This window comes from Convolutriloba macropyga, chromosome 6 (genome assembly GCF_964194025.1).
Source record: "Convolutriloba macropyga chromosome 6, txConMacr16.3, whole genome shotgun sequence".
Classification (NCBI taxonomy): Eukaryota; Metazoa; Xenacoelomorpha; order Acoela; family Convolutidae; genus Convolutriloba; species Convolutriloba macropyga.
Window position 1 is genome coordinate 3,580,733 of NC_134473.1, and position 13,633 is coordinate 3,594,365.

At 34.0% G+C, this 13,633-nt stretch overlaps 1 protein-coding gene across 3 annotated transcripts in view; it reads left to right on the forward strand.

Annotated features, from left to right (window-relative positions):
- LOC142341433 (uncharacterized) overlaps positions 1-13,633 on the forward strand; it is a 68,699-nt gene that overhangs the window by 14,429 nt on the left and 40,637 nt on the right. For all 3 annotated transcript variants that reach the window (XM_075392367.1, XM_075392368.1, XM_075392369.1), the window contains exons 3-4: positions 812-1,102; positions 1,677-1,897. In XM_075392367.1, coding sequence (XP_075248482.1) covers positions 812-1,102; positions 1,677-1,897 — 512 coding nt within the window. The remainder of the gene's footprint in view (positions 1-811; positions 1,103-1,676; positions 1,898-13,633) is intronic.

Genomic DNA, 13,633 nt, shown 5'->3' on the forward strand with positions numbered 1-13,633 from the left:
TATTTCGAAGGCACCTTCATATCAAGCGACTGTAAATGTAGACCTCATCTGAGTATAGGGGGATCGTGTTAGGATCTTTCCAGTTTATACGTTAGGCAAAGTTGAACAAGGTGGGCTAAAGAAGCATGATTTGTACAAAGTGATTTGAACGAAGCAGTTGAACAAGTGGGCTAAAGTGCAAATTTTTATGAGAGCGCTGAATTTTCGAAAATTTAGTGTTAATTTTAGCCAAAAAAGTTGGAACAAACTCTTCAGCAACCGCTCTGCTGTCTCTAAATTTATAACAAATTACACGTTTGCTAACATTTTAGACATATTTTTTGCAAAATTGATGAAATCAACCGAATGTTGACAAAACTTTAAACCTTGATAGTTCCTCGAAAACGAAATTCACAAATAGCTTTTCAATTTGCTATTCGACGCTTGACGGGCTTTCTAATAATACCACTCAACTCTCTACGATGTAATATATATATAATATATCGATCGGCCGAAATTGGCAGAAACCCAGTTAACAGACAAAAAAAAACCAGTTGAGCAAACAGTTCCTTCCTCCACTAATTTGGGGTTGCAACAATGACGACAGCTTATTGGTCATTGTCAATAAACTCATTTCTTTTGACGATGTCACACTACCTCCCCACATTCTCACGCTTTTCGAAATAATTTTCCTAAGCCGTCAATAAAGAGCTTAAGACAATTTTGTACCAAACTCCAAAGGAGCTTGAAGTCAACGGGCCATGAGGATCTCTAAAACGAAGAGGCTTTTACCTTTGAACATAGGAAGTATTTTAGGGATGTTTGTGTTTAGAGAGTGGGAAAGACATTGATGGCGTAACACCGCTGTCTCCTGAGGAAGAAAACGACAAGGAACAGGAGGGTGAAGACGACGATGATAAGGATTCGTTCACGCGGGAAGTGACGAGGGCAATCGAAGAGGGAGAGGGTAAAGTGTCAGCAGAAACTGCAGAGGAGAGGGAAGAAGACAAACAGACAGACAACCAATCAGAACCGACAACGACCGATCCTGAACAAGTGCAAGTTGAGGTGGTCAAAGAAACCTCAGAAGCCGAGAACAAAAGTGAAGACGATAACAGCCAAGGTAAATATATCCGTGGAAATTTTGCACTGTTTTCCATGATCGATGTAAACACAGTGTGAATTAGACATAAATAAAACAAGGCCTAATTGGTGAATATGCATAAAAGGTCCTCGCATTACTAATCATGGATTAAGAAGACGTTGCGATTATCATTTGATGGCTTTTAAGTAAGTTTGAGTTCGATCTTAGTATACAAAATCAAGAAATTCGACCGTAGAAATAAGATTGCGGCTGAGTGAAGCAAATTTATGGGAATTTTAAATGTTAAATTAAATATGTACAATCTTGTTCTCAACTGCTTCGGTTCGGAATTGATGACGAGCGAGTAATTCGAGTAGCAACCACAATCTCAGACAGACAAGGTACTTTTGATGTTCTTGAGTGCTCGAATTTTTAATGCTAAACGGTCTTGGCATAGGTTCAATGCGAAGTTTCTAAATAATTTTTGGTCTCATGTTAGTAACAGCCCCGATGAATTTGAATCCCTACAAGGAGATCTCGACGCACTTTTTTTAGCTATCAAAATTTCTCAATCATTTCAGTTATTTAACTGTAGATATGTTTTTGTATTTAGCTGCTCCGGCAGAGGAGAGTAGCGATGTAACCCCAACAGTAATAACTACCACAACAGAAAAAGAAGAAGACAGTGAAGAACCAGACAAGACAACGACAACAACCACAACTGCAACTAACGAAGAGAAAGACAACAGTAGTAGTGGCAATACTGCTGAAGATACCCCTGCAGAGAAACCAGAGGACAGGAGTGCCATTCTAGCTCACTTCCTCTCCCATCAAGTTAGACTGCGACCAACTATTTTGTCCCTGCGCTGTGATCAAGGGCATTTGTAGTAACTCGGGTCGTATTCGTTTTCCTACGCTACTTTTTTCCTCTTTGTTTTTGTTTGACGTATCCACTCTTTCTTGACATTATACACTTTTGTACCGAAAAGCTTCACCTGAAAGTTTTTTTAATAAAAAAGTGTCACAAACATTAAAACAACATTTTGAGTTTAAATCAGTTCTCTAGTAACGCGTCATTACCTCACTCTGAAATTGACTTCAAAGAGATAAGGTCAAGTGAGTGTATGTCAATCTAATTGAAGGTTATTTAAGAGAGCAGCTTATAGAAGCAGCAATAAGTTATACAGATTCATAATCAAAATACCATTTGATGATAAATTGATTTTTGTCGTTCTTTTACTATTTTTTTGAGATTGCAGATCTACGAAGCTATTGCGGCTATATTCTGGCAATCTGCCAGTTATGTTTTTAATAGCCGCCCTCATCTTCTCAGCCGGCTATTATAGCGCTCGTATTTTTTTTTTACTTCGTCGAATAAAAAAATGTTTCGCTTTACCTCATTTTGCCGCTTTTTCAACATTTTGCGTGATATCTTTTTGACTTCTCTATGCTAGTTTCTCTCTTCTCTCATTCTGCTAAAAGTGATTTCGAACATCAGTTGCTCAGCAAAGCAATTCAAAATGAACAGAGTCCAATTTTAGATGCCCATAAAGCCCAATTTTAGATGCCCGCTATTTGAACGTCGTTCCTATAAGTCTTAGTAACCATCTCTAATGCTTATTAGTATTGATAGTAGCCCCTGTAGCCTCTCTCTAAGAAACAGAAGTACGTTATGTTCAACTACGAAATGCCATCAAAATAAATCGGACTTAAAAAATGTTTTTGTACAAAAATCTTTTTTTTTCAATATCTTCTATTCTTTCAATCCCAATCATGCTTATTGGAATCGACGGCGGCTATTTTCCGGCAATCTGCCGGGTATGTTTTAATTCGTAGTCTCCATCGATGATTCGTGCGACTTGATTTGGAATTGAATTTTTCAATTTCAGTGACTTCTGCTTTGCAGTTAAAATTTGTGTACTTGACGTCATTTGCTCTGCTTTTATGTCAGTTGCATGACTTACCTCGCTAAAAAAGTGACTTCTGAACTCACTTACTTCGCCTTAAAAATTGACTTATGAACCCACTTAATGAACGTTTAAATTTGGTTTTATGAACATTTACTAGTTAAAGATCATTAGTGTGCATCCAAGTAGTGCCAAACGTATATGCCCTAATTCTTGAGTATTAGACTCTGGTCAATCTGTCTATCTTATTTCTTAAGTTGTTTCAATTCATGGAAGCCTAAAAGCGTCTATCGTTAGTAGTATATATATCTGCCATGTTACTGGAGGGGGGTCCGGACCCCCCCCCCCTACAAGAACTCTCACCACCGAAAAACTGATTTTCTCTTAGTGAAAGCAAGTTTTTTGGTTAAGTTTCGCCAGCCTGAGAGAAGTTCTTGGGATAAGTTGACTGGCGAAACTTAACCAAAAAACTTGCTTTCACTAAGAGAAAATCAGTTTTTCGGTGGTGAGAGTTCTTTTAGGGGGGGTGTCCGGACCCCCCGCCCTCCAGTAACATGGGAGATATCCGCTGTTGAAATTTTCGCTGTATATAGAATTAGGTGTTACCTAAGCTTTGAACTCTCACTAAATCTTTTAGTGAAAACATAAAAAACCTAATATAAGACACCGGAAGCCTAAAATTTTTCAAAAAATTTCAAAAATTTTTCAAAGATTTTCAAAGTCCTAAAATGGTCTGAAATGGATTTTGCGCTATGAAAGAGCACTCAAAATTGATTTTTGTTGACTTCACTTTTTTCACCTTAGTAGTATAGGGGTCGAAACATATAAAAATTTCGAATTTTTTGAGAAATTTTAAAAATTTTTTGGAGTCCTAAAATGGTCTGAAATGGATTTTGCGCTATGAAAGAGCACTCAAAAGTGATTTTTTGTTGACTTCACTTTTTTCACCTATGTAGTATAGGGGTCGAAGCATCAAAATTTCGAATTTTTTGAAAAAAATTTTCAAAATTTTTCAAAGTCCTAAAATGGTCTGAAATGGATTTTGCGCTATAAAAGAGCACTCAAAAGTGATTTTTTGTTGACTTCACTTTATTCACCTATGAAGTATGGGGGGTCGAAACATACAAAAATTTCGTTATTTTCCTGAAAAAAAATTTCAAAAATTTTTTGAAGCCCTAAAATGGCATGAAATGGATTTTTCGCAATGAAGGAGCTTTCAAAAATGGTTTTTGTGGACTTCATTTTGTTCAACCAAATAGGACATGAAAAACTCAGTTTTTGAAGTAGTCTGAAAGAAGTCAAAGAGCAGTCAGAAGCAGTTTTTGTTGACAATACTTTTGCAAATGTTCAGTGTGATGTGGAAAGCTTGGTTTTATTTTTTTTATATACATGTGTATTTTTCTATCGAAACAAGTACGTATATTTGCTTACATGTGTTCAAAATTTTAATGTTTATGTAGGAATGAACAATCGAAAGAAACGAAAGAATGAGAGTTTTATTTATATAATTATGCGTATTCATGTGTATAATGAAAGTATATATGAAAGTGTATATCTGTTTATAAGTAAATATAACTGTGCTTAAGTTTAGTATTATGTTTCTATGAGTATAAGCTGAAGTGTATGTCTGTGGGTAGAAATTGTAAATGTGTGTATATGTCAAGACGTTCTTGGTTTTATGTGTGTATGTTTTTCTATATCTATACAGTGAAATGTATGTATATATGTCTGAATGTGTTTATGTATTTATGTATTTATATGTTTGCAATCGGATGAGAGAGAGAGAGGGAGAGAGATAGAGAGAGGGGGGAGATAAGTTCCTGTAGGGCAATTTAATTGCCTTGAAGAATGTTGTTATTTGTCTCCACGATCCAATAATATTATATCTTGCACACGGATTTTGACCTTCAGCGTAGCTAAACTCTGTCCCATTAAGCGTTGGCAAGCAAAATGTCACAAACGAAGAGGACAACAAGTTTTTGATGTTCTGAGCATGCTTTGTTGAAAACTGAATTTTCTACACCTATCTAGCTACCATATTAAAAACTATCAAGATTTTTTACGAAAAAAAAATTCATGCTCATTGTCTTTTAATCCTAGGCAAGAAAATGATAAAATGTTGCAACACAGAAGACAAAAACAACTTTTTGATGTTCTGAGCATGCTTTGTTGAAAACTGAAATTTCTTCTCCTATCTAGCTACCATAATAAAAAACTATTAAGATTTTTCTTAAAAAAACATTCACGCTCTTTGTCATTTACTCCTTGGCAAGAAAATGATAAAATGTTGCAACACAGAAGACAAAAACAACTTTTTGATGTTCTGGGCTTGATTTTTTGAAAACAAATTTCTCTATACGCATTCAGCTACCCTTCTAGGATTGAGCAAGATTTTTTACAGGAAATAATTATTTGAGATAAATTGTTGAGAGATAAACAATAAATTGAGCTAAGTAAAAAGATTAAATTCTGTAAAAAACCGAAAAATTTGCTGGAAAAACTATGATATGCAGGAGCAGCTGAACGTGTTAGTTAAATAAAGTAGAATGATAGGAATTCGTCAACAGCTTGAATCAAACAAATAGTGTAATGATGTACAAGAAGAGTAGTTTCCACTGGAACTGTAAAAATAGCTAAATTTTCAAAAGTTAATTAGCCACTTGATCAATTAAGCAAGAAAGAACACAAGCTTTGTATCTGCGGGGGGTTGCTAGAAACAGCTTCAGTAGCGAATAAGTCTTGTTTGCGTATTGGGAATAACACTAACGGATAATGCGTGCTTTGACTGAAATCTTAAACAAAAGCGAATCGCTTCTTCAGTAAATGGTTCCAGCATACTGAATATACATATACTCAACTATTAAACACTGGAAGTAAAATATCAGAGCACCTCAAGCCAATAAAAATCGAATGAGTTCATTATTGTTCTTTCTTGAATCAAATTTTCTGTGCATTCAGTAACCCTGTGCTAAAATTTTGGATTACTTATTGTTCTGTCGACGTTTTAAAATAACATCACCGTAACGATATTTGATAGAGCATCGGAAAGAGTAACATGCAAAGGAATTTGAAATTTAAAGCGACAGAGTCTGTATAACATATTGGGTTATGAAGCCTGGCGAACATTTCGGAATTGAACACAACACTACTGCTACCTACTACTGCTACTGCCTACTACTACTATCTACAACTACTATCTACAATTAGTACCTACTACTACTACTGCTACCTACTAGTACTACCTACAACTACTACTAGATACTATTAATATCTACTACAACTACTTATTGGTTCTAAGTTACACTAGTACCTACTACTATTTCCTTTTAGTACCTTCAAATGTTACCATTTGTTTACTAACTATCTACAAAATGCTGTTTCTGTTTCTCTAAAAAATGAAAACAATTCTTATCTCTAGAGGAGACTCGCTGAGCATAAACAACAGAAGCTTTTCTCGATCTCAAGGTAATGTGTCCTGACTGACACAGAACGATAGAATTTAGCCGCTAATATTTTCAACAATTCATTAAGTGTTTGAAGTTTTTTCGAAGATATAAAAAACGCTGAAGCTATGTTGTATACGTTAACTCAGTAATTTTCAACTCAATGTTAATTTCTTAATTAACAATTAAGAAATCCATGGTATGGTATATCAAGTGGTACCTAATTAATTTAATCAATGTAGGGTTTTATTGTTTAGCGAACCAGTCTAATTTTTAGGAGTTTTTTTGATATGTTCTTTTTTTGAAGTGCAACTTTTTTATACTTTATTCAAAAATTGCTTGCTTCAAAAATTCTATAGTGTGTACCTTAATGGAAACAAACACTTTACAACGTACCTACATTATCAAAAAAACAGGTTTTACACTATATAGTTGTTTTCGTATGTTTATTCAGAGCCACCTGTTGTTTCAGTTGTCAGGAATTACACAAATTTTCCGAATCCCTACGTTTCAAAAACTTGTATAGACAGAAAACTGCTGGGATAGCTTGCCAGAAGGACAATGCGTTTGTTGAGTTTCATATTAACCTTAGCTTCGGCTCAGGATGTGTTCAAAGCTGAGACTGTAATTGTGAACTTGCTATGCATCAAAAGTTGAGCGCTACATGATCTTGCAATTTTTGTTTATTAACTTCTTTCTAATTTGTTAAATTTCATTTGGTCATTGTTTATCTGAAGAAAATTAAAAACGAATCAACCTCATAAAACATTCTTGCACAAACTCGTTGCGCAGTCTGGTTGCATTTTTGCACAGTCTTGTCGTATTTGAGAGCTCAAACAAAAACATTAAATTTAGGTGTTTAGCTGAACAAATTTTGTTTGTTTTCAGCGTCTGTTTACACTCAATGGGCACCAAATGGCTCCAGAGAAGTACTTCTCGCGGAATTTGAAACAAAATTCTTCTTTATTAGTGTTCAAAACACAACCGGAGACAGTATGGCTTTGGATAAGCAAGTAGAATAAAAATGTGAAACATGGTCGATCACTTTAACTAAAAGTTGAACCATTGTGTTCGATTTCGAGTTTGTGATCTAAACAGTATTCAAGGATAATTGACTTTTAAGAAAAAGGCTTTTTTTAGTATTCAAAACTCAGAGGCGGCATGGATTTCGATAAGCAAGTTTATTAAAATGGTGATTTTGGTCGATTGCTCTACATAAAAATGGAAGTCTTGAGTTTGTGTTTGAATTTTTGATCTAAAAACACTATTCAAGGATAGTTGACTTTGAAGAAAGACTACTTTGAGTATTAAAAACACAATAATCGGTGACCGCTTAACTTTGAATTACCAAATATAATAAAATGTGAAAACTTGGCCTATCCCTCTATTTTAAAGTCAAAGTTTGAGTTTGAGTTTGAGTTTGTGCTCTAAAAATAGTATTCAAGGGATAATTACGTCATAATAGTTAATATGTTAAATAATTGTGAACGCAAAACATTTGAAATACGTTCTCACAATCTATTTAGACTACAGCTATATATGTGTCAAAAAAGTGAAGGAGACCTTCTGGTTTTACTAAGCTTTTTGATATAATTTACTATATTATATAGACTATATTCACGTGGTCTATTATGCAATCTTTACTGCACGACTTCTGCAAGCATTCTAAGCTGAAGAGTATAATTTTGCATTGTTCTATAGAAAAAAAAACAGAAAAAACACATGATTTTCCTGGTGCTAGGAAAATTGGCGGACAGGTCGTTTAGCCGACAAGGAAAAAATGAGAAATTTAGACGACAGTTTTTATCATAATTGGTAATAAAAGTCTAATTGGTTTATAAATCAGTAGTTCGGTTGTGATAGATTCATATCAACTCCCACAGACCGTTGAGGCATGACCATGGCCCGCGAGGCAGGGCCAGATGCGGTTAAATGCAGTCCAACCACGTAAAGCCCTCCGTTACACTAGTTGATGAAAAAACTAAAGTATACTTGTCCGCTTACAGAATAGTGTTTTAAATTGGCCAATCACAGCTTCAGAATAAGATTTATTGCTCATTTTACTTAAATTGTCGGTAAAAATGTTCATTTTTTTGGTGTGTTGACATATTTTACCAGTAATTTTTTAAAAGATAGGTCAGTGCAACTCTTTAAATGATTAAATTTCTCTGAAGAATATTCGGCTAATGATCATTAAATATTGTAAAATAACTAATGTGGAGATACCTTTAATTCATGGCCACATTAAGTAACAGTTAACACAACTAATTTTGATTTTTGCTACCATAAAAACCGACAACACAGACAGTAGAAATCAGATTAGGAGCTTCGATACCATAGTCAAACTGACAAGTATACTTCTACATTCATTTGGCCGATTTGGAAAATTTCCAGTGTTAAAACCCTGTAACCCATAGTGCATCAAGTTCAAAGTTTAAGGTATTCAAAATTTTTGGAAATTAGTTTTTCACTTTTCTATGTGGTAATATTGTATTATAATACTAGTATTATTGGCTTTGTGTACTTCGTTTTGATGTTATCTTTCCGAAAGGGTTTCTATGTTTTCAAACGTTTGTTTGTTATGGATCCTATGAAGAGTCGATTTGAGTTCTTTCAACTGAGTCAAAGACAAAAAACAACCGTCAAAAGGCAAATCCTGATTATAGAGGCAATTGAGCTAATAAGATTTCCAGATTTTTTAATGCAGTATTTTAATTTCCTCTGAGCTTAAAAAATGTGAGAATTAAGTAAAAATGTCTCTTGGAAAAAATCTCCAGGTGGAATTTTACTACTGCGTGTTTTGCTTATTGCCACTATTGTCAATAGAGACCATTGTAATTTCACAAGATTTTTATCCTCATGAAAATTTGTAGCCTCTATAACAATAAATGGTTGAATCATTATGAACATAAAAAAGTTGTTTTTCACGAGTAATCATATAGCAAAACCTTAATTTTCAATAAAGCTTTATTGATCGGCAATTTACGCTATGAAAATGAATCAGCGGTCTCACAGGTAGTATGAAAATATTTTTTTCTCATGGCGCTCAAAAAAAAGGAAACCTCTAACAGAACTGCAAAATTAACAACGGTAAGAAAAGAAACGCTTTTTAATGTCAACTTTGCTTTTAATTTGAAAGACTTAATATAAAACAATGCCTAGCTGAAATAAAAAAAGACTTAGATTGTGCAAAGCAAAAATTTATAAGATATCCTTGTCAAACAAATATTTATGTACAAGCTGATTTTTCATTACTCCTTTAAAAAATTTGCTTTTTTACGACCTCAATAGTTTGCCTTGAGAAAACTCATAGGAGAACGGAGAAGTATTCACTTCTTGCATCTATTGGAAATTTCGTTCTGATACGTTAAATGCTTACTATTCATGATACCATAGCTTTATGGATTAAAGAAGTTTTAAGTTCGCTTTAGTGAATACTTAGGTTTTAAATTTTTATGAGTTACTTGAATAACATACTGAAATACTTCAAATTGACACATAGCTCTAAAAGCTACTGAAGGAATTCTGTGAAAACCAAATGTTCTAAGACAAACACAAGTTGTTGCACATGTATACAGAAAACAGTAGTGCATACTTACGTCTATGGTTCAAATTGAGCCTTTGAGCAAAACATGTTTGCTATCTACTAACGTTAGCAGGGAACTTCTTATCGTTCCTTACAATAAACCACATCAATACTATGCAAAATCAAAAGTATTATACAAATAACTTAATAATAAACGTACAAGTTAACGTTATTTTGCTTAAATTGAGCACAGTGGGGGGGGGGGGGTCGAAATGTACTCCCCAATAAAGAATTGCAAGCCTATGTATTCACTCTCTATTTATCACAAATTTTGCTGCAACACAGTAGAGTACATGTATATATACGCCTTCTTGATCAGAGACAAGAGAATACTTAAGCAAACTAATAAAAGTGCTTTTAGCCGGAAATATTATGCAACAATTTTGCAGAGAAGACTGAACTTCTCATACGCGCAGTGCAATTCTTCAGCTTTATACGTAGCAATCAGATCAAAACCTTGAAATGTTAATGTCTGAGGTACTTAGGAGAAACTTCAATTCTTTTTACAACTGAAAAGGAATAAGAATTAGTCTAACTGATTTAACAACTGAGTTCTCCTCGAAATGTTATAGGTCTCCATTGGAAACTATTTGGCTAATTAGGATAATAGAACGAGTGCTAACATCCCAGCGAACGGCTTATATTTACTTTTAACTGAATGAATTGATTCTCAAATTAATATTTTAGCGTTTTCATTCTTGACTTGTATTTCATTCAGTTAGTGTATGCCAAAACCCAAACTCAACCGCCGGTTTATAACCTATAATGTATCATATCCTAACAATATTTGAAGGCTCATTTCAGCGCACAATTGTCTATCAAACTCGTTATGAAAACAATTTTGCCTTTATACAATAAAGGAGGGGCAGCTCAATTTCAAGCTGGACTACCTTCGATCATTGTCTCATACCCAAAAATTTTATTGACTTTGTTACTACATTAGCTAATATAACCGAAGAGGAAGACTTTATCAACAACTCAACCCCCTCAGAAACGGGAGTAACTTCTCAGAATATACCTAATCCTTTGACTTCTGACATATGGTCACTTCCTATGGACATAAAGGGGATCTTGCGCAGTTATGATTTCGAAAGTATGCCACTCTTCAGGAGCCATGAAGAATATTTCGCTGCTTTAGAAGGTTTGGAAAATATGTGGAAAAAGGAAAATATGTGGAAAAAGCTCGAATCATGCAGAATTGAAACAAAACTAACCACCGATCACGATAAAATTGATCATACAACATCATCCACACCCGATGATAACAGAAAGACTGTGATATCTTCCATCTTAGAACGAATCCCTAGTCTTCTTGAAGAAAAGTCTAAAATTGAAGAAAACTTCCAGAAACTTAACACTGAGCCATCGGCTAACAATGCTCTACGAAAGAGGAGCCAATCTCGTGTTGTTGGAGGATGTGTAATTCACAGTGGAAATTTTCCAAAAAGAATGAGATTCGATGAAAATGTGAGGTGTTCATGCGACAATAACAACTAGAACTGAAAAATTCTTGTCGATTAAAGCTTATGAACTAGACGTTGGTATCCAGTATTTTCCATTTATAACCTGTTATTTTGAAATGATGTGCTTTATTAAAATCCGTTGTGTATGCTTATTATCCAAATTTTAGTAGTTGAAAAACCACTCCTTTAAACTAAAGTATGTTGGTTGAACATTATCCACGTCAGAGAAACAGGAAACAGGCTTAGACCTGTTTAAAGAACTAGACAGTCAGAAATTTGTTGTAGATTAGGATCCCCAAACCGTAGATTATCGTTCTGAAATGTTGAAATGGATACTCGCAAGAGTCGACGTTATAAAGAGCTGACGTTAGAATACGCCGCATCTTGTTTTGATTTAAGTAGACCTGAAACCAAAAAGTTGCCCTTAATTACCCTAAATAGTTAGTTGATTATTAAAAAAGTACCTGAGTGGGTTAATTGGTCTCATGTTCGGTTATGATAGTTTCATATCAAGTCCCAACAGCCGCTGAGGCATGGCCATGGTCCGCGATGATTTCAAGATAATTATTTTTTTAATTTGCTTTCAGTGTCTTATACTAGAAGATACTAAATATTATTTTTTCCAGTACTCGAATGTAGTAGTCTCATTTAAGAGCCAAATTAATTTACCGTTAAAAAATTTACCGTTATTAATTTACCGTTAATTTAATTTACCGTAAATTATCAACTTATAATTTAAATAAAATGTCGGTTCTCTTGAATCGGCTCTTTTCACTTCGGCTCTCTTACAAGTCACTGGTTGAAACAAAAAATTCAACCTGACCACTTGCTTTTTATGAATAAAAAACCTATATTGTGAGAAGTTCAGTCTTCTCTGCAAAATTGTTGCATAATATTTTCGCCTAAAAGCACTTTTATTAGTTTGCTTAAGTATTCTCTTGTCTCTGGTCAAGAAGGCGTATATATACATGTACTCTACTGTGTTGCAGCAAAACTTGTGATAAATAGAGAGTGAGTACATAGGCTTGCAGTTCTTTATTTGGGAGTACATTTCGACCCCCCACTGTGCTGAATTTAAACAAAGTAACGTTAACTTATATAAACAATGGAAAAAGCAATGGACAAATCAAATACATTTAAACTCAACTATTGGCCTTATTGTTTGATTTTCACGGTTACAATTGCTTCTAGTTTATATAGTAGCTTGTTGTATGTCGTACGTTTAGTATTAAGTTATTTGTATAATACTTTTGATTTTGCATAGTGTTGACGTGGTTTATTGTAAGGAACGATAAGAAGTTCCCTGCTAACGTTAGTAGATAACAAACATGTCTTGCTGAAAGGCTCAATTTGAACCATAGACGTAAGTATGCACTACTGTTTTCTGTATACATGTGCAACAACTTGTGTTTGTCTTAGAACATTTGGTTTTCACAGAATTCCTTCAGTAGCTTTTAGAGCTATGTGTCAATTTGAAGTATTTCAGTATGTTATACAAGTAACTCATAAAAATTTAAAACCTAAGTATTCATTAACGCGAACTTAAAACTTCGTTAATCCATAAAGCTATGGTATCATGACTAGTAAGCATTTAACGTATCAGAACGAAATTTCCAATAGATGCAAGAAGTGAATACTTCTCCGTTCTCCTATGAGTTTTCTCAAGGCAAACTATTGAGGTCGTAAAAAAACAAATTTGTTAAAGGAGTAATGAGAAATCAGCTTGTACATAAATATTTGTTTGACAAGGATATCTTATAAATTTTTGCTTTGCACAATCTGTCTTTTTTTTTATTTCAGCTAGACATTGTTTTATATTAAGTCTTTCAAATTAAAAGCAAAGTTGACATTAAAAAGCGTTTCTTTTCTTACCGTTGTTAATTTTGCAGTTCTGTTAGAGGTTTCCTTTTTTTTGAGCGCCATGAAAAAAAAATATTTTCATACTACCTGTGAGACCGCTGATTCATTTTCATAGCGTAAATTGCCGATCAATAAAGCTTTATTGAAAATTAAGGTTTTGCTATATGATTACTCGTGAAAAACAACTTTTTTATGTTCATAATGATTCAACCATTTATTGTTATAGAGGCTACAAATTTTCATGAGGATAAAAATCTTGTGAAATTACAATGGTCTCTATTGACAATAGTGGCAATAAGCAAAACACGCAG